The sequence below is a fragment of the Eulemur rufifrons genome, chromosome 15, assembly GCF_041146395.1.
Source record: "Eulemur rufifrons isolate Redbay chromosome 15, OSU_ERuf_1, whole genome shotgun sequence".
Taxonomy (NCBI): Eukaryota; Metazoa; Chordata; class Mammalia; order Primates; family Lemuridae; genus Eulemur; species Eulemur rufifrons.
In genome coordinates, this window is record NC_090997.1 from 101,019,540 (window position 1) to 101,041,445 (window position 21,906).

General features: G+C 38.0%; 1 protein-coding gene across 3 annotated transcripts in view; it reads right to left on the reverse strand.

Annotated features, from left to right (window-relative positions):
* SERAC1 (serine active site containing 1) overlaps positions 1-21,906 on the reverse strand; it is a 55,226-nt gene that overhangs the window by 16,830 nt on the left and 16,490 nt on the right. For 2 of the 3 annotated variants that reach the window (XM_069487275.1, XM_069487274.1), the window contains exons 4-10: positions 19,175-19,311; positions 17,875-17,964; positions 16,680-16,811; positions 15,078-15,199; positions 13,345-13,473; positions 4,003-4,116; positions 2,073-2,235 (exon numbers count right to left, since the gene is read on the reverse strand). In XM_069487275.1, coding sequence (XP_069343376.1) covers positions 2,073-2,235; positions 4,003-4,116; positions 13,345-13,473; positions 15,078-15,199; positions 16,680-16,811; positions 17,875-17,964; positions 19,175-19,311 — 887 coding nt within the window. Of the gene's footprint in view, positions 1-2,072; positions 2,236-4,002; positions 4,117-13,344; positions 13,474-15,077; positions 15,200-16,679; positions 16,812-17,874; positions 17,965-19,174; positions 19,312-21,906 lie in introns of those variants that run through there. The other variant, XM_069487276.1, reaches the window with a different exon arrangement.

The window sequence follows — 21,906 nt, forward strand, 5'->3', positions numbered from 1 at the left end:
AATCCTTTGACACTTTCTCATCAAGAGGTGATGAGTCTAACCCTCTCTAAAGCCCTTCCCTTGCTAGCCTTAGTGACTAGCTTCTAATCAACAGATTACAGAGGAAATGACTTGCAAGGATAGGTTATAAAAGGCCAAAGGCCTGGCTTCCTCCTTTGAGACATTTGTTCCTGGAACCCACCATGCTTCAAGGAAGCCCAGGCCATGTGAAAAGGAGCAAATATCATCAGCTCCCAGCCTGGTGACTTCCCAGCCAATAGCGAATACCAGCCTTTAAGTGTATCCTCATCCCACAGCTGAGCTGCCCAGCTGCCACTGCATGAAGCAGAGCTAAGTTCCCTACAGAACCTGGCCCAAATTCCAGATTCATAAACAAAATAAATGACCATTGTCTGAACCACTGAGTGTTGGGGTGGTTTGATACACAGTAATAGACAACTGAAACAAGAAGATAGGTTAAAAATCAGTGATCTAAGTTTCTACCTTAAGAAGCTATAAAAAGGGGCCGGGCGCGGTGGCTCACGCCTGTAATCCTAGCACTCTGGGAGGCCGAGGTGGGCGGATCGTTTGAGCTCAGGAGTTCGAGACCAGCCTGAGCAAGAGCGAGACCCCACCTCTACTAAAAATAGAAAGAAATTATATGGACAGCTAAAAATATATATAGAAAAAATTAGCCGGGCATGGTGGCGCATGCCTGTAGTCCCAGCTACTCGGGAGGCTGAGACAGGAGGATCGCTTGAGCTCAGGAGTTTGAGGTTGCTGTGAGCTAGGCTGACGCCATGGCACTCACTCTAGCCTGGGCAACAGAGTGAGACTCTGTCTCAAAAAAAAAAAAAAAAAAAAAAAAAAAAAAAAGAAGCTATAAAAAGAAGAACAAATAAAATTCATAGTAAGTAAAAGGCAGGAAATAATAAAAAGCAGTCTTTTTATTTTTAAAGAGTTGTAAAAAAAAAAAAAACTCAGAAGAATACGTAACAGAGGAATCATTCTCAAAGCCTAACATATTTACTACATGGCCCTTTATAGAAAAAGCTTGTTGATTTCTTAAAGTCCTACATTACACTTCATCAAAACTAAAAACTTATCTGAAGTATAAATTCATAGTCTCTAATGTATGTATACATATGAATATACATATGTATATGTGCACTTATGTGTACTTATTTGTATGTATGTGTATGTATATACATATATATATGTATTACCTAGCTCTTTCTACTGAAAGAGCCAAGCAGCAAAGACACCCCAGGAATAATAGGCACTCCTATCACCTAGATCTTGGTCTTTAATATTCTCCACTAAAAGGGAACAGGGTCACTCAGAAAAAGGAGCCTGTTAACCTTGTTATACCAGAAAGGATACGTGCATATCACAAGGACACTGGCCATTTTGCTGGGGTTCCAACTAGCCAAAGCTGGATAATCTGGCATCAAATTATTAAGTACAGCAATAAATTATAAACCATTAAAAACAGGAATTCATGTACCCATACTGATAGGGAGGGAAAGTGGGAGGGAAGGAGGGAGGGAGGAAGGGAGGGAGAAGAGAGAAAGAAGGGCTCTTGCTTCCGGTAGAATGTCAAATGCTGAAAAGTAAACGAAGAAGGTAGACTAGAGTTGGAAAATCATCATTCTGCATCCATCAAGGTAAAGACTGATCAGGCAGGAATTTTCAGAGGATGAGGAGCAGGATATTTGCCTGGTCTTAAGTATCTCCCCACAGCCAGTTTATTACTTACAAGGGAGAAAATCATTAATCATACAGTGAGCCTCTCTTTAGTCTGACTATGCCTCTTGGTTAACCAAATCATATTAAAAATTTGTTAACCTAAACAAATTAGATGGTCACCATGGCAAAACCTACTCTCCTGTGATCATCTATACAGTGACTATCTTAAATATGGGTTATCTACAATCTCAAGCAATTCCTTGCCCCTACCAAAATAATACATTCTAAGGACCCATAATTAACCCTAAGCAGAGTCTTAAGTCCTTTGAAAAATTTATGATCATGGGGCTAGAGGTAGGAGAACAAAGGACTGAATAAAAATACTAAGTATATAAAGGTATTACCTGAGCGAACTATAGGAGAATGAAGATGTTCATTCAAAGCCATATTTCCAATGATCCGCATTATATTTCTCTGTACTTTAGGGCAGTCCTTGTGAAACTGGTACAGCCTCTGAAGTAGTTGCAAGCCTCCATTTGCTTTGATTTTATCGCAATGCGTGGATATCTAGCACAATAAACGAATGAAAGCTCACTTGGTGTTGCACAAATTCACTATAAGAGATGACACAGCATGCTGATGGGGACAGCCAGGTAGCTCCTGCTCAAGGACAGAGAGGTGGGGAGACTACTCAAAACTCTCATCTCAGCTTAAATAAATAAGCCAATCCCTATCTAAGAGGGATATGCTTTAAAATTATTGAAAAAAATCGCAAGAAGGCATTTCTCACCAGGACTTCTAAAACTGTTATTCCTGCTCTGCTTAGCTCTTGGTTGGATGTAACCTGACAATGTCATTATCACAAAACTGTTTCAATTTATAGTGATACTTTGGCTTGAAACTACCATAAAATGGTTCTCTAACCTTGAGGCATCTGCCACCTGATAACAGAAAACAGTCCTCTGTGCAAGCAGGCAGATTCCACTTCAGCAAACAAGGACTGGCACAGGTAGAGACAGGCAGCCACCATGGCCCCACGTGCTACCCCACACAATGCCCACAGCTACAAGGCTGGCCCAAAGTCAGAAGCTGGAAAAAAATCTTTAAACAGAAAGATTAAGCAAAAATAAAGAAAAAGGGATTTGAATTTTTAATGGAGAGAAGAAACAAAAGAAAAAGAAAACCAAAGGAAATATGTATATTAAGGTAAGGTAAGAGAACTGACCAACCAGTCTTCCTAACATCACCAGGCAATGGCCTTGCCTCTTTCCATCACTAGTTTCGTTCACTGACACAAGTCATGCATACATGACAATTTTCATTTTCTAAATTTTTATTAAGTTTTATCACACTTTAAGTGCATTAAAATATATGCCTTTTAGACATACTGTGTATCAAGAGAGACCTGTAATAACTTGAGAGATTCTGAAGAGCTAACTATTATATTCCATGCACTGCACTTTCTACTGAAGCTACATATATTGCTTCAGAAAATACTCAGAAGGTAGTTTACCCGCTTCCCTTTTGTACAGCAACACTTTATCCACTCTGCTTCGTGCTTGGTGCCTCATTCCACAGGTGGGAACTAAAGATGACTAGAGAGTCCCATGCTTTTCAGGAGAGTTCAGAATCTCTAGGGTGGTGTTTCTCCTGCTGTGGGATGGACCACTTGCATTAACCTTACCAGGGATGCTGGCTACAAATGCAAATTCCTGGACTCCACAGCAAATCTATTAAATTAAAATTGCTAAAGGCAAGCAGGAAACACATTTTTAAACAAACTCCCTGGGTGATGTTTTTGCACTGCTTGAGTACCACAAGGTTTGTTGCTTTTTTTCAAGTTAAACTGTTATCAAGATAGGAAAGTTTCCACAACACCAAAAATTTTAAAAATCATTGATGTGTGCTATAGTTATAATTCAAGCATATGGTCATCTAACATTTCCTTGTTTTTTTAAATCTTGCCACATCTTTGGCAGTTGTTTTAATGGAAACTGTTTACCTAAAAATATTATACATAAGAATAATCTGAGAAAGGTAGTAGAAGACAGCATAACTCAAAGGTGAATGCCATATTTACATGATAGGTTGTTTTCTTTACATGCAATTAAGATTAAATCCATTTTTAGAAATACTTGGAAAAAATGAAGCTCATACATTGGTGTTAAATCATGATTATTAATTCTAACAAAATGGAAAAAAAGCAGAAATTTAAACCAAGTGAAAATGTTTTTTCCTTTTATAATAAATGATGATTCCCTTGCATGAACCAACCTGTATAATTTTTTCAATATAATCATGAAAAGTAAATCACATTTTGAAAATGCAAGTTACCTCAGAATGCTTTACTATAGCTTCTAAACAGAACATTTCCACTGTAGCTGAAGGAACTTCTCCAAAACTTTCAGCATAAGGAAGTCCATTTCCTCCGAAACACCATAAGCCACCCTAAAATTAAAATAATTAAAAATTTTGCTGAAAAACTAATATTTTTTGTGTGACAAAAATCTCTGTACTATATATGGTATTAGAAAATACTAATATGTAGGGACTCAGAATACTTTAGAAACTTAAAGGGAACTTTATGCAAACTGTTGCTTATTAGAATATAAAACATTCAGAATTATTCCTAGAAGAGAGCAATCTTTGAGTCTTTCTCAATTCTCTCCTCTGTATCCTCTTATTTGAAAGTGTGACAACACACAATTTTTTAATCAAGTAAGATGAGCCCAGAGTTGATCAAAATATTCTAATGTCATTTCTTTCAGCTCCTGGTAGTTAATACAGTATATTATTTTCCAGATTAATTGTCTACTTAAAGTCTAATAATCAAAATAATAAAAAATAGAAAAAGCATTATTGGACAGATTAAACCATGATAACAAGGATCACAGAGCTTTTAATTCTTCCCAAGTTGAAATTCAAGTTCATATGGAAAAATAAATAGGAATAGTTATAAAAAATATGGAACAGAATGGTGGGGACTACTCCTAATAAATATTAAAACATATTATAAAGAATAAAATAGGCCAGCTGAGCACAGTGGCTCACACCTGTAATCCCAGAGCTTTGTGAGGCCCATGTGGAGGATCACTTGAGGCCAGGAGTTCAACATCAGCCTGGACAACACAGTGAGACCCCCATCTCTACAAAAAATTTAAAAACTAGCTGGGCATGGTGGCACATGCCTATAGTGTGCACACGCCCAGCTACACAGGAGGCTGAGGCATGAGAGCATCCCTTGAGACCAGGAGTTCAACAAGGTTGCATTGAGTTATGATTGTGCCACTGCACTCCAGCCTGGGTAACAGAGCGAGACCCTGTATCAAAAAATAATAATAAAATTTTAAAAACTTAATTTAAAAAAATAAAAAATAAAATAAGATAGGAAAAAAGTCAACTCTTACCAAAGATCAAGGGTTAATGTGACTAATATGCAATAATCTCCTACAAATTAGTGATTAAAATACCAACAATGCTATAGAAATATAAATAATAGTCATAAATAGGAAGTTCATAGGATATGAAACATAATGCCTCTAAAACATATGAAATGACACTCAACTTTGCTCATAATGAAAGGCATGCATGTCAAAACTACACTGAGAAACTACAGTTTTCACCTATCAGACAAGGGGGGTTCTGGGGAAACAGGCATTCCTATCACCCTGCTTCTGGTGATATCGATGTACCAAAGGCACAGGTTCTACAGAGGGCAACTTGGCAACCACTATCAAAATTACAGGTGCCTATGCCCTTTAATAATTTATCCTACAGAGAGATACACACAGGTAAAATAACAGACGTACAAGTTTGTTCACCATTGTTTGCAATAACAAAAGACTGAAAACCACCTAATATTCACCAATAGGGGTTCAGTTAAATAAATTACGGTACAGTTGTACAATGGAATGCTAGGCAGGTTTAAAAATGCTGGAGTCTCTTCATAGATTGATATATACCGATCCTCAAGATAAATCCTTAAGAAAAAGAAGGTGCAGAACAGTGTGTGTGTCGTGAGCTACCATTTGTGTGAAAGAGTGTGTCTGTGTGTGCATGTATGTCAGGACAGGGGAGATGGAAGGGATGGAAAGCAGGTGCTTTTGACACGCTTCACCTTCAAGCTAGGGGTCATACTTGTGTGCATACAGACCACCTGGTGGCAAAAAAAGACAACTACAAGGTAATGTCTTTCAAAAATGTATATATAAAGCCCTGTGTTCTCTACAGGAAATATAATCCATAAGGTTCTGTATTTTGAGTTAATTATAAGGTCCATGGTTCAGTAAACCAACTAAATACTAAAAATAATTTTTGGTCACTTTATAAATGTTATTCATGCCTTCTTCTCTAATGTTCTGTTTTTCCAAGTTTAAACATACTTGAATCGCAAAGATCCACACTATTTAAATTGAGGACTGAGAAGGGACTAACTCATTAAAAGTCATTTCCTTCTCTGGCAGAGACAATGGTAAGTAGTAGACTGGTGGACTTTGGGGAATGGGAGATTGTTCTTAAAGATTTATCCCCCAACCTGGCTTCCCCAAACCCTCTTCCCACCATGCACCCTTGAATCATCTGGCCTCTTTCTACCCTAAATGTCTCAAAGAAAAAAAGAGGAGAAAGTGAAGAAAAATGATAGTTTTTCTTAATCATTTCAGCAGTGTGATTATAAGAGTACAGTTCTAATTCTATTCTTATTGGCAAAGCTTGTTACTTACCAACTGGTATTAACATTGTGTGGCAGTAAGAAGTACAAGCCAAAAGGAATGAATACAAAGGTATAGTAAGTTCATGGTGTGGTTGTATGGATTATATTCTAACCCCTAACATAAAAATAAATGTACATATTTATTGCTACTTTATCACTGGATCAAGATATAACAATATAAAATAAATCCATAAAGATTTAACAAACGCTACACATCAAATTCCATAAAGTACAACAAAAAATAATTTCTTAAGGATTAAAGAAATGCATAGGAAAAGCTGGAGAAGGTGAAATGTTCAAAACAGTAATAAAAAGATATGAAAATTAAAAGGCAACAATAATACGTAAGAGCTAATCTCTCGTGTTTCCTCATAAAAAGTTACAACCTTCGAGCTATACAATTTGTGCAAATTAACTAGGCTTAAAAAATAATGCTCATTCTAAAGCAGGAATTTTTAAACCAGGGTCCCTAAGGGTCTCAAATAGAGTTCATGGTAGGCAGGAGGTAAACTTGAATGGAAAAAAAATTACACCTTAGTTTTCCTAATCTCTGAAATTTTGCATAGTATTCAATTATGAACACAGACAATAAACCACAGTCATATTAGCAGTTTCTGCGGTTCTGTCAGCAATGGAAAGCACAGACATTTTCACATCATATCTCATTTGTTGTAGCTTTCTGAAAATATGGTTATACTCATTATTCCTTTAAATGCCAACTATCAAACAAAGAGTGAATGAAGGCCGGGTGCGGTGGCTCACGCCTGTAATCCTAGCACTCTGGGAGGCCGAGGTGGGTGGATCGTTTGAGCTCAGGAGTTCGAGACCAGCCTGAGCAAGAGCGAGACCCCACCTCTACTAAAAATAGAAAGAAATTATATGGACAGCTAAAAATATATATAGAAAAAATTAGCCGGGCATGGTGGCGCATGCCTGTAGTCCCAGCTACTCGGGAGGCTGAGACAGGAGGATCGCTTGAGCTCAGGAGTTTGAGGTTGCTGTGAGCTAGGCTGACGCCACGGCACTCACTCTAGCCTGGGCAACAGAGTGAGACTCTGTCTCAAAAAAAAAAAAAAAAAAAAGAGTGAATGAAGTTGCACATTCTCATACCGGTGATCTGGAATCTACCCTTCTTTCCAGTATACCTTAGCAACAATTATTTGAGATCAGTAACGTGAATAATATTGATCTACAAACTGGTCCACAGTTTAATGTTCTTATTCAGCGGAGCAACAACAGCCTTCATACTGGTATGTTGTTAAAAAATATAACTTACATATTGAATTGAACCATACGAAGCTGCCACTTCCCCAGCTCTGCATACTTAAAGAGCCTAAAAGCAATGCCAATAGCAATGAGCTTACCTAACCCAGAGCTTGATTTCTAAATACTACTGGCCCTAAAAGGAACAAGGGCTTCTTGAAGAATCAGCTGATTCTAGCACTGGAGCAGGGAAAGTTTAACATGAGCCTGGAATATTTTCTAATATCAGAAAATACAGAAATGCTCAAAAAATAACAAAGACATTTCCAAAAGACATGGGAGACAACCTGAAGCGGCTCCCACAGCCAAATCGGGGACAATTTGAGCATCAATATGAATGAGGATGGTAATGGATTATAATCTAGTAAATAAAAATAATAATGCATGAGCCCATATGGATAAGAAAACAAGAAAGGAGGAAGGGAAGAAAGGAAGGAGGAAGGAAAGCTTTTCCTTACAGTCGAGTACTTCCCAATAACTGAATAAGGAATAATACAATTGGGAAAAAAGTCACCATTCTTCAACCATACAACAATAATTGTTATTCAGGCAATATTCCTTGAAATGATACTAAAACCACTGGCTGAAAGTTTGAAGAGGAACAGGATTATCTCCTAGTCTCAAAGTATCCCCCCCTCTCTGTACAAATCCCATATTAATTTCAGATAAAAAATATATTAACATTCAAGCAGAGAAACCTGGCAGACATCACTTTAACCAAGTGAACAAAGTGAACTTCAGCAATAAAGGGATGAACTGGCATCACTCGCTTCTGGGTGTGATCCACTAGGAAGGACAGGACATCACTTATACTGTATTCCTGTAATAAATGCATGCCCCGAATCTAATGAGGAAGCACGAGGCAACTAAACAGGGGCATTCTACAAACCACTGCTTTGTACTCTTTAAAAACATCAATGTCATGAAGACAGAGATAGGCTGAAGAATTTTTCCAGCTAAAAGGAGACTAAATAGACAAGACTGTCACATGTAATGCTTAATCCTAAATAAGATCCTAGATTAGATTTTTAAAAAACAAAAAACTGCCATAAAGGAATTACCAGCAAAATTCAAATATGGCATGTATACTAGATAACAATATTACATCAATGTTAAATTTTTTTGAATTTCATAACTGTACTGTGGTTCTTTCAAAGACTGTCCTCAGGGCACCATATCTATACCTAACTCTCAAATGGTTCAGCGAGAAAAATGTTAAATGTGTGTAAATAGGTATATTTACGCACCCCTGTACCCTTCTCTCCACGCAGCTAGTGTCAATTGAATCCCCACTGTCAATTTTGCCCAGGGCTCCTGTGGGGATATTTGGAGACAGGGGGTTCCAGGGCCCTGAAAGAAAGTGAAGAGAAAATCCACCAAATGGGAAAAATATTTGCAAATTATGTATCTGATAAGGAATTTGTATCTAGAATATATAAAGAACTCTTACAACTCAACAACAAAAAGACAAGTAACCCAATTAAAAAATGGGCAAAGGGAGCCAGGCATGGTGTTGAGCGCCTGTAGTCCCAGCTACTCAGGGGACTGAGGTGGGAGGATCACTAGAGCCCAGAAGTTCGAGGCTGGAGTACACTATGATAGCACCTGTGAATAGCCACTGTACTCCATCCAGCCAGGACAACACAGTGAGAACCCATTTCAAGAAAACATAAAAAAAAAAAAAAAAAAACCACTTTAGCAAAAAAACAAAAAATGGGCAAAGGACCTGAATAGACATTTCTCCAAAGAAGATATATAGGTGCCAATAGCACATGAAAAGATATTTGACATCATTAATCGTTAGGAAAATGCAAATCAAAACCAGAATGAAGGTATCACTTCACACAATGGGATGGATGTAATAAAAAATGGACGACAACAAGTGTCGGTGAGTACATGGAAAAAATGGAACCTTCATACATTGCTGGTGGAAATGTAAAATGGTGCAGCCTCGGTAGAAAACATTTGAAAGTTACTCAAACAGTTAAACACAGAGTTATCATATGACCCAGCAATGCTACTCCTAGGTACTCAAGAGAACTAAAAACATATATCCACACAAAAGCTTGCACATGAATGTTGATATTGTGGTTTAATAAGAAATATATATTTGGTCTCCTCCTCACACCTCTATGCTCATGAGCTGACTGTGGCTGGAGGGCACCTAAATAACTGCCAGATGGGGGCTGGTCACCAGAAAGATTAAGGCATGATTAGAGAGTAGGAACTTTCAGCCCCACTCCCCAATCTCTGGGGAAGGGAGAGGGGCTGAAACTTGAGTCAATCACCAATGGCCAATGATTTATTTAATCAATCATGCTGATGTACTAGAGCCTCCATGAAAACCCAAAGGACAGGGTTCAGAGGGCTTCTGTATAGCTGAACATGTGGAGATGTCTGGTGGGGGTTCACCGGGAGAGGGCACGAAGGCTCCACGTGCTTTCCCACATACCTTGCCCTATACATCTCTTCCATCTCCTGTTCATCTGTATCCTCTGTCATATTCTTTATAATAAATGGGAAAGTAATGTGTCTCCCAGAATTCTGTGAGCCATCCTAGTAAATTAATCAAACCCAAGCAGGGGGTCATGGGGACTCCCAATTTATAGCTGGTTGATCAGAAGCACAGGTGACAACCTGGGGCTTGCTATTGGCATCTGAATTAGGGGACACTCCTATGGGACTGAGCCCTTAACCTATGGACTCTGACACTATCTCCAGGTAGACAGTGTCAGAACTGAATTGGAGGACACCCAGCTGGTGTCTACTGGAGAACTGCTTAGTGTATAAGAATAAACCCTCCTCACATCTGGTGTCAGAAGTGTTAAGTGGTGTTTGAAAGTAGGAAAAATGCTTTGTTTTTTTCCCTCTCTTTTACAGTGCAGTTTATTTTTTCCCAATAGGAAATGTTCATAGAAGCATTATTCATAATAGCCAAAAAAACAGAAACTGAAATGTCCATCACTGATCAATGGATAAATAAAATGTGATATAGCCATACAATGCAATATTATTTAGCCATAAAAAGAAATGAAATACTGATACATGCTATAATGTGGTTGAATCTTGAAACATGCTAAGTGAAAGATGTCAGACACAAAATGTCACATATTGGATAATTCCATTTTTATGAAATGTCCAGAATAGGCAAATCCATAGAGAGAAGGAATAGATTAGTGGTTGCCAGGGGCTACAGAGCCACAGAATGGAAAATGATTGCTAACGGTTACACGGTTTCTTTTGGGGAGGGTGAAAATATTCTGGAATTAGAGAGTGGTAATGATTGCACAGCTCTCTGAATATACTAAAACCCAAGGAATTGTATACTTGTAAAGGGTTTTATGGTATGTGAATTATATCTTAATAAAGCTGTTATTTGGATTGAAAATGTCATCACGAATTTAAGGCCTTTTAAGAAAAATCTAATTGTTCTATTACTTAGGTGTCTAGGAGCCCTGGGTCCATTTGCTCTATCTTAGTGTGGAACAATATAATACGCATACCTAGTGCCTGAGTTGTTGACTCTAATCTACTTTCTGCTAAGAAGAACCAGATCTCATTGGAGCAGCCAAATCTTGAAGGGCAGGAAGAATCAAGCAGAGCCAGGGACTGTCAGAAAACAAAGGTGCCTTCATAGCCTCTTTGGGAACAGAATTAAAAAGGACAAGAAGGCCAGCCTAAAGAAGGGCTCTAGTGGCCACACAATGGACTTCTGAGCATCAAAAAGAACACAACAATTATAACTCACTAGAGAAATTCCAAAATATGGCCCCAAAGGGGAAATTTATTATAAAGTCTACTAGAGAAGTTGTATCTACTGATGTGTCCCTAATTTCTCATAAAAGAGAAAATGAGAAGATAAATCATTCAAATAGTAAAAGAATATAAAATACTGTGATTTTTTTTACTGACAAAATACTTGCCACTTATTAAGGATATATAGTTATTACAGTTAATAGTAATGGTTATTTGTTCTGATTTCTCTTAGAGATAGGAGATTTTGTTAGGACAAAAACTTGCTGAGATGATACCCCAAGAATACTGGAATTCAGTAACAGCCTTCTTAGGAGGCTTGGAGTTGGAGTCTGTTTAGGAAGCTACGCCTAGGACTCTGCCCTTTGACTCACTGGGAAGCAGCCCTCTGGCATGTATTGGCATCGGTTCACACCAGTTATTTAGATCCAGGGAATGGGCCCACAGCTAAAACAGCAGCAAAACTTTCACCAGAATGACTTTTCACATCCAAAGGCCACCTTACTCCAGAGGAGGGTGACATCAGCAGTTGAGTGTCCCTGCAGGGCACTGTGACAGCTCTGATGAGACTGTGCCCACAGCCAAGCACACACTGCTCTCCTGGCCTGTGTTAGGGTCTCCTTCAGTTTTCACACCCTTTGCCACCAAACAAACTTTAGTCTTACAACTGTGCCCACTGGCAATTTCCTGCCAATCTTATCACTATCACTGGGGGGCACCACCCTTGGGGGAAGCCATGCGGTAGACAAGAGCGTGTCTGTGTCTTGAGTATAAAAAGTAAAGGACTTAGATTTAACATTTGATGGGAAGCCATTTGGAGTGACGTGACTGGATCTAACTGCTGTTTTTAGTGCCAAACCATACAAACGATCCCTGAAAGTATAGTCTCCTAACTGATGTATTTAAAAAGATCACTCTGGCTGCCCTCAGGAAATGGAACTGGAGAGACCAGTTAGGAGCTTGCTGCAAGGTCTAGCCGAGAGGTGACGGGGAAATGATGAGGAAGTCTTCCAGATCCAACAAGATGGTGAACTTGGCTTCTACTGAACCCCTCCCACCACAAACATTTAGGAATGTCTGATAAAATACAATAAAAATTATTTTAAAACATAGCCAAGGTCTAAAGAAAAGAAGAAACAGGCCGGGCACAATGGCCCACACCTATAATCCCAGCACTTTGGGAGGCTGAACCAGGAGGATCACTTAAGGCCAGGAGTTTAAGACCAGCCTGGGCAATATAGTGAGATCCCATCCCTACAAAAAAATAATAAAATTTTTTAAAAAAGAAGAAATAAAGGGAAACCCTTGGGAGCTAGAATTGAAGAGACAACATAGAACAGAAGTGGTAAACACAGGATTGAGAATGTAAAATGCCAGCCAGCCCCTCGGAGATGGGATTTGAACACATCTTCAGCATAAGAAAATTAGGTGGCTGCTATGCCATTCACTAAAATGAAAATACTAAAGGAGGAAGGGTTTTGTGGAGCAAGGGCAGATTCAACCTGTTAGTCTGAGATTTCTAGTACATGTGCAAGCAGAGACATCAAGTAGGAGGTTGAATATTCAAATCTAGAACTTAGGTGAGAACAAAGGACTAGAGATATCAATTTAGGCATCAGCATACAGGTGATATTTAAAACTACAAATTACTATCTATTCATTCTTTAAGATGCAATTTAGGAGTTACCTCCTGTGAAGCTATAAATGACCTCCTAAGCAGAGTAAAGGGCTCTCAAAGGAACCTGAATCTCTTACACACTCTTTGACTGTTTACCTACCTTCCCCCTTGTCATTCCTGACACCTAGCCCAGGGCACAACCCAGAAGTCAGTATGTTCACTCAGTTATGGCTGAATAACTATTCTAAGGTTCTAAGTGTTAGCCCCTGGCACAGTATCTTGAAAAGAGTGGACACTCAAAAATATTTACTGAATGAACAAATGAGCTAACCTTCTGAGCAGCTAGACTTTGACTGCTTTCATTAAGAGCCAAGGACGTAAAATACTGGGTACACTCATCTAGCTCCGTTTGAGGTAAAGAAGCCAGCAACTGTCGGAGCTCTTCTTCAATAGAAGAATCCTGAAATAAAAGAGAAATTCCTCATAAATAAACTCAATAACTGAGCATGACCAAAAAAACTCAAAGAATCAAAGGCTATATATGTATACATACAATATTTATATAGAGAGAGATATAAGCAGAGATAAATACTTTCAGTCCTGAAAACAGTCACCCAGCCATGTAAATAAACAATCATTCAATTTTAAATTCTATATTTTCAGGTCTGCTACTTCAATCTGAGAGACCTATTGCAAATTGTAACTCTCAATTTTCACCTCAGGGTGACACCTTGACATTCTTGGTATCTTGACTCAAAATGGATTATTATACCCTTTTCTAAGTAAAGCTGCTGCTTTTTAAACCCAGAGCTCACTACTATCTCACTTTTCTAACAATTAATATCTAGTGAAAGGGGCAGCCTTGCAAAATTAACAGGAAAATACCTAATCCTGCAATTTCCTAGTAACAGTTAAAGATCAATCCTACGAGTTCTCTAACAGGCACCCTGGAGGAGTTCTGTTGTACACAACTTCTGAAAAGAGCTGAACAGACTGGAAAAGAGATGTAAATCTTTCTCTTTTAAGATTGCTTTTGAAGATCCGTGTTCACAGAGTTCCTGCATGAACAGCAGGATGCGAGTTTCAGGCCTAAGGCCTCAGCTGTATCTCGAGGGCGAGTCACCTCTCCTGCACTAGGCTAATCTCTACTCCTAGGCAAGGTGGAGGGAGTCAGCTCTTGGATTGTGACATCCTGCCGCCCTTTCTGAAGAAAGAAAGGAGCAGATGCAGCAGTTTCTCAACTGTAGGCCGCTAATTTTTAATATAACCTTTAAAAAGTCTGAATAGTGGGTTTTCGAGGCCAGCACATTCTTCCTTTCTTCACCTCCATGCTGGTCCTTTTTCTGGCCCTGTCTCCACCTAGAAAAAAGTAAATTAACTTCTTCTTCCTATCTTAAACCTTATCTGGAGAAATCTTTCTCAAAACTCATGTGCACTGGCTTTCCACACCCTAACATCTAGTATATTCACTTTTCTACTTTTCAAAAACTGATTGCTAACATAGAATTTTTAAGAGTTTCATATTCTAGTCTAGGTAAGGTACTCAAGACACATGCTTTCAAATCTGTGGCAATGATTCTCAACCAGGGGCTGTTTTGCTGCCCAGGAAACATTTAGCAATGTCTGGGGACATTTTTAGTTGTTATGACTGGGAGGTGCTACTGGCACCTAGGGAGTAGAGGCCAGGGATGCTGCTAAACATCTTACAATGTTCAGAACAGCCTCCTACAACAAAGAATTATTTGGCCCAAAATGTAAATAGTGTTGAGGCTGAGAAAACCCGATCTACAGCAGCCTTAGAAGGGATCAGCTCATGGATGCTGATATGCTGTGACGCTATGGAGTCATCCAGTGGTTTACAGAGACTCTCAATCCCCAGAGGCAGAAAATAATATAAGAGGAACAACACTGAGGAAGCAAATCTTTGTATGAAAACCACAATTTTAGTTTTATATCCTAGTTTGCCTGCTTGTGAAAAGAAGGCAAGAACTACTTTTTGACAGTTCACTTTGCACCCAAAGTAAGATGATGCTATTTTTCACTCTCTGGATTATTTTTACTTACTTCTTTTAAAGCTGGCAAAGGAGGCGGGGGGAGAAAAAAGCGAAGATCACTCTCTTTGCTTCGTGCCAAACCAATAAGAACCCTTGGATCACAGGCTTGAGCAATTATCCTATACTGGTAATCTATCAAAAAAGTGTATCCTTTGTTAACACCAAAATTAGTTTATAATCGTCACAAGGATTAAATGAACAAACTACTTGAAAGCACTCTAATTTTTAAACCACTCTGCAAATTTGTAATCCAAAATTTCCCAAGTATTTTTTCACAACTACAACTGCACCTACATTACCTATAAGCTATTAATATAATAGATACCCAACATTTCCACGATTCATCTCACAATGCTCCTTAACATATTAATATATCTGGGAATCAGATCACAGCCTAACATTTTGGAAAAAATGAAGCTCAGATGTGAAAACTGATAAGTCAGAACCAATTTAACCTCTTTTTTTTTTTAATAATTCCAGCATTCAAAATCCATTCTGACCACTACTGAAAACACAGGAGGTTGCATGTAAGTCTACTGTTCCGTGGTGATGGCACGGTATTTTGGTATTCCACGATGTCCATGAATATTTAGTCTGAGGTTCCAGATGGTAGTACTTTGATTTAAACATGCCATTCCTTACGTATCAAAAACAAAATCCCATTAAATAGGAACCAAAAGAAAATGCAAGCACATTAGGCAATAACTACTAGAATCAAGAGTTTCTCTCAAGAAAATATGTAATTAAAACTTTGCCCTGGTAGAAAGTTATACCAATATATGTACACCTCACTTTTGAGGCTGCTTCCTACCAAACACACTAACTACCAGGTCAGCAAGTTTTCTATTTTCTTTATCAATGAAGTGTCTTCTTAATATTTTTTTATTTTTTTGAGACAGAGTCTCACTCTGTCGCCCCAACTAGAGTGCAGTGGCATTATCACAACTCACTGCAACCTCAAACTCCTGTGCCCAAGTGATTCTCCTGTCTCAGCCTTCCAAGTAGTTGGGACTACAAGTGTGCCACCACACCCGGCTATTTTTTTTATTTTTTGTAGAGATGGGGTCTTGCTCTTGCTCAAGATAGTCTTGAACTCCTAGCCTCAAGCAATCTTCCTGCCTAGGCCTTCCAGAGTGCTAGGATTACAGGCATGAGCCACAGCGCCCGGCCCTTAAATTTTTTAAAATACTTTTTTTTTTTTTTTTTAAGAAATAGGGTCTAGTTCTGAGGCTGGAATGCAGTGTCATAATCACAGCTCACTGCAGCCTTGAACTCCTAGGCTCAAAGCAATCCTCCTGCCTCAGCCTCCCTAGTAGCTAGGACTACAGGCGCACAACACCACATCCAGCTAAATTTTATATTTTTATATAGACAGAATCTCATTATGTTGCCACCCAGGCTGGTCTTGAACTCTTGGGCTCAAGTGATCCTCCCACCTTAGCCTCCCACAGTGCTGGATTACAGGCGTGAGCCACTATGGCCAACCAGAATACTTTTTATATATATTAAGACTGCCTGAGTTATTTTCCTTCCTTACTCTCATTCCCTTCTCTTTTATATCAGAAACAAGAGTTAGGTGAGGGTGTGCCACCTGTTCAGTTGGTCTCATTACCGTGCCAGTGGTGGGTCTCTGACATTTCCTGCACAGCCTCCAACCGCTCGGTTTTGTCCCCTGACCTGCTCTTCCTCAGCAGCAGCCACACAGCACACTCATGATCTTCTATATCAACTGTACTAAAAGGGGCTTTGCAAAAACAAAACAAAACAAAAAGATAATGTACAGTTAAGAAAACATTTTTATCCTCACTTTTATTTAAGATGGTAATTTATAAAGATCTGAAATTTGCAAAGGAGAGGTAAATCCATATGTAGGTATTGATAATGATTGATATATTTGTCCTCCGTTCAGTCATATTATTTTATTATAGTTACTTTGAGTATTATGTATGTGCTTTTGTTTTATATACTCTGTTGTCTTGTGCTATGTGGTCATTTTATTTTCTTTTTCCCACAAAAATGTTTTATTTTTGAAAAAGATCAAATATATGGAAAACTGAACAATGATACACTGATATCCATAAACTTATCACATCTAGATTCAATAACTTATTACTCTGCCATATTTGCTTCATCTATATCCATGAAATCCCTTTAAAAAAGTTTTCTAAACTATCTGAAAGGAAGATGCTGACCTGATGACAGTTTGCCCTCTCACAGTTCACCTGTATCTCCTAGAGATAAGGCTGTAGTCTGTTACATAAAGCACACTGCTATTATCATACCCAAGAACATTAACAAAAATCTACCAAAATCATCTAAAATCCAGTCTAACTCCTTATTAAAATTTCGCCAATTTTTCCAAAAAATATCTTTAAGGCTTTTTAAAAAGAGAATCTGATAAAGTTTCTTAAGTCTCTTTTAATTCTAGAAAGTTTTCCTACCTTTTTTTTTTTCATGATGCCAACTTTTTAAAGAGATCAGCTCAGCTCTTTTATAGCTACCTCCAGTAGTTTTGCCTGATCGTGTTCTCATTATAGGAAGGCATGGAACAGATTTTCTAACAAATTTAAAATTATGAAACACTCAGGAATAGAATAGGGTATATTTAAACTCATATTTATTTACAGGTATCTAAGGAAGAAAACTGCCCAAAGCATTAAGCCCTTAAAATTCAACATAGTGCAAGAGATGTTCCTCAATTAATTTTCCATAGCTATAAAAAATGACCAAAAAAAAAAAACTCACAATAATCATCAAGTAACTTTCAGATTACTGATAAGGATTCCAAGTTAAATATTCATACTTACCAGCAAATGGATTCCGGAATATCTTAGCTGATGTTGTCAATACTTTTCTTACTGCTTTGTGAAGTTCTTTTCTTGCCTGGTAGACAATCCCTAAAATTATTACAAACTTAAATAAAACCAACTATGTATTCTTAATGCTATGCTCCAATACTTCAAAAAGAAATGTATAAACTAAACTCTAATTTTTTTTCATAAAAAAATATAAAATAGCATCTTTGTCTTATTGTCACTATCAATGCAACTAAAACACATTATGGGAACACAGAGCTCTGGATTTCAAAATAACATCATCTTCAAGTCAGGGAAAAAGTGAAAAAACAAAGCAAAACAAAAACACTACCTAAGTAAAGCTAACAAAATACTCATACGCAACATACAATTAGCACTATCCAGGAGAATGCCCCTTATTATAAGCCCACCTCAAACTGAAATTTGGAGATACCTTACTAATGAGATTAAGCCTCACTATAGTACATTATAAACTATAACAGTTATCTGTGTAGTTGAAATTGTAAACATACCATAAAAGCATGCTGAAATGCAACACGGTGATATGATAATAAATACCAATAGCACAGAGTAGTGACACATACGGCTCACAGTCAGGGGAGCAGAACAGCCTGCTCCACTCAGGGAACATCATGTGCTAACAGGCATACTCTGGCTGACAATGTAGGAACAGGCAGCTGTAAGTCAAGTGTGGTGACTCACCGAGCTACCCATATCTTGATGAAAATACATTCCTCTACTCTAAAATTTCACGTTCACCAAGCAACCATCTGGTTGCCAATTATTAATGAGGCTTCTGTGTGACCTAAATATTGAGGAGAATGTCCTAACTAGTAGAGACAGGTTTTCTAGACTTTGTGACAAATAATAACAAATGAACTGGTATTCAGATTTATAAATCCATCTCATGAGTTTTGTTTCCATGAATAAATCCCTTAAAGCAGAAATATCTCTGAGCTAAATGACAAAATCATATTTTTGTACTTGCCAAACTGAGGGCTCGCCTCTGAATTAATGGCCCCACTAAGGTGTGGCATTCCAAGTTCAGACTAAAACAGCAAGCTAGTCTTTACTTCACTTAGTTCTAGGAAAGCTATAAACTTGGGTTAAACGCAGAAGTCCCAAATTTGGTCTTTAATTAATTCTTTAGGAATTAGGTTCTCACAGGGTTTGGTGATTCTTAGACATAGCTGAATTTATCCTAAAATATTATTTTAAATAGGCTCTTTTTTAAATTCAATAACTAGATTCCATTTTCCACAAAGATAGGATTACTTTACAAGAAACTTACCATGATTTTCTCTTTCATCTAAAGAAACCGTGTGGAGATATATATATGACTTCATTTTTTCTCTTTCTACCACTTGAGTATCTAATGTCAAAGATTTCTTCAGGGCCAGAACTTCATATGTAAGAAATAAAGAACCTCTTAAAAAGAAACAAAAAAATTCATCATAAATACATGATCCAAATGTAACACAAGAACAACTCTCCTTTATTAAGCTTTTCAAGATAAACTTTTTTACTTGGAAACACATATACAATAATGTGCATATAATATATTTATACAGTCATGCAACACATTACAACTTTTTGGTCAAGGATGGACTGCATATACAATGGTGGTCTCATAAGATTACAATGGAGATGAAAAATTCCTATCCCCTAGTGTCGTAACAGCCATTGCAATGTTGTAGTGTAGTGCATCATTACTTGCTTGTTACTTGTATGCCAGCGTAAATAAACCTACCGCACTTCCAGTCGTACACAAGTGTAGCACAGGAGGATGCTGAATGTTCCCAATACAAAGAAATAACAAATGTCTGTGGTCATGGATATGCTAATTACCCTGATCTGATCACTATACATTACACATACTGAAACATAACTATGTACCCGATAAATATGTACAATTATGTTTAAAAAGTCTAGCATATACAATTATGTATAGTACATAATACTTAATAATAAGCAGCCATGTCACTGGTTTATGTATTTACTATACTATACTTTTTAGCATTAGTTTAGAGAGTACTTCTACTTATGAAAAAAAATATTAACTGCAAAACAGCTTCAGGTAGGTTTTTTAGGAGGCATTCCAGAAGGCATTGTTATCATAGGAGTTGACAGCTCCATGCATGTTTTTTTTTTTTTTTTTTTTTTTGAGACAGAGTCTCACTCTGTTGCCCAGGCTAGAGTGAGTGCCGTGGCGTCAGCCTAGCCCACAGCAACCTCAAACTCCTGAGCTCAAGCGATCCTCCTGTCTCAGCCTCCCGAGTAGCTGGGACTACAGGCATGCACCACCATGCCCGGCTAATTTTTTTTCTATATATATTTTTAGCTGTCACTATAATTTCTTTCTATTTTTAGTAGAGGTGGGGTCTCGCTCTTGCTCAGGCTGGTCTCGAACTCCTGAGCTCAAACGATCCGCTCACCTCGGCCTCCCAGAGTGCTAGGATTACAGGCGTGAGCCACCGCGCCCGGCCTCCATGCATGTTATTGCCCCAAAGACCTTCCAGTGGTACAAGATATAGAGGTGGAACATAGTGACACTGATGATCCTGACCCTGTGTAGGCCTAGGCTAACGTGTGTTTGTGTCTTAGTTTTTAACAAAAATTTTTAAAAAGTGAAACAAAAAATTTCTGCTGAGTGCAGTGACTCGCACGTGTAATCGCAGCTACTCAGGAAGCTGAGTAAGAAGGATCTCTTGAGCCCAGAAATTAAAGGCCAGCCTGGGCAACATAGGGAGACCCTCTTAAAAAAAATGTAGTGTAGCCTAAGTGCAGAGTATTTATAAAGTCTACAGTAGCATACAGTAATGCCTTAGGTCTTCATGTTCACTCACCACTCACTCACTGACTTACCTAGACCAACTTCCAGTTGTGCTAAATGCCCTATACAGGTGTCCTATTTTTTTTATCTTTTACATTGCTATTTTCACTATACCTTTTCTATGTTTAGATGCACGAATACTTACCATTGTGTTACAGTTGCCCACAGCATTCAGTACAGTCAGCAACAGGCTGTACCACAGAGCCTAGGTGTCTCGTAGGCCGTACCATCTAGGTTTGTGTAAGTACACTCTATGATGTTCGCTCAATGATGAAGTCCCCTAACACATTCTCAGAACATATCCCCATCATTAAGTGACACATGACAGTATTTATATATGTATACACACACATTTCAGCTTAATGGATAATAAATAGCTGCATAATTATAACCAGGCAAAGGATAAATGTACATGTACCCTTTTCTGTAATACAGTTTCTTTGCCTAGATCACAATTATATTCAAGAATATAATGAAAATTAATCACATAATTTTAAAAGAATTTTGTCTTTCATGGAAAACATGATAAAAATTCGAATACATTTACTCCTTTTAGCCATTCACATAAATCTCCATGAGAGCAGAGGATTCTCTAGAGCCTTGTCTGTATTCTCCTGGTGCCGGCCAGTATCTGAACTTTCTTTTCTCACCTGCTTGCTTTAGGGTAGAAACCAGAGGTCAGGAGAAACTGTAGGATACCAATGTTGCTAGTTTTGAATGCAAACAGAGTGCAGCCTTTATGTCTGAATTTAGGAAGTGTGTAAATCAATTTTATTAGGAAAACTGACATATATACACACACATTTCAGTTTAATGAATAAATAGCTGCAAAATCATACCCAGGCAAGAAACAGAACATTAACACTGCCCCAGAAGCCTACAGTGTGTTCCTCCCTGATCCTGACCCATTCTCTCATTTCTACTCATCTCTATAAGTAATTTTTATTCTGATTTTTTATTATAATAATGTCTTTACTTTCCTTTACAGTTTTACCATCTATATATGCATCCTTAAACAAGAGAGCTTAGTTTTGCCTGTTTTTGAACTTCATATGAATGGAATCACATTATATGTATTCTTTGGCTCAGCCTCACGTCTGTGTGATTCATCCATGTTGTTGCCTGCATTTATATTTTCATATGCTTTGTGATTCATCCATTGTATGGATACACCACAACTTATTTATCAC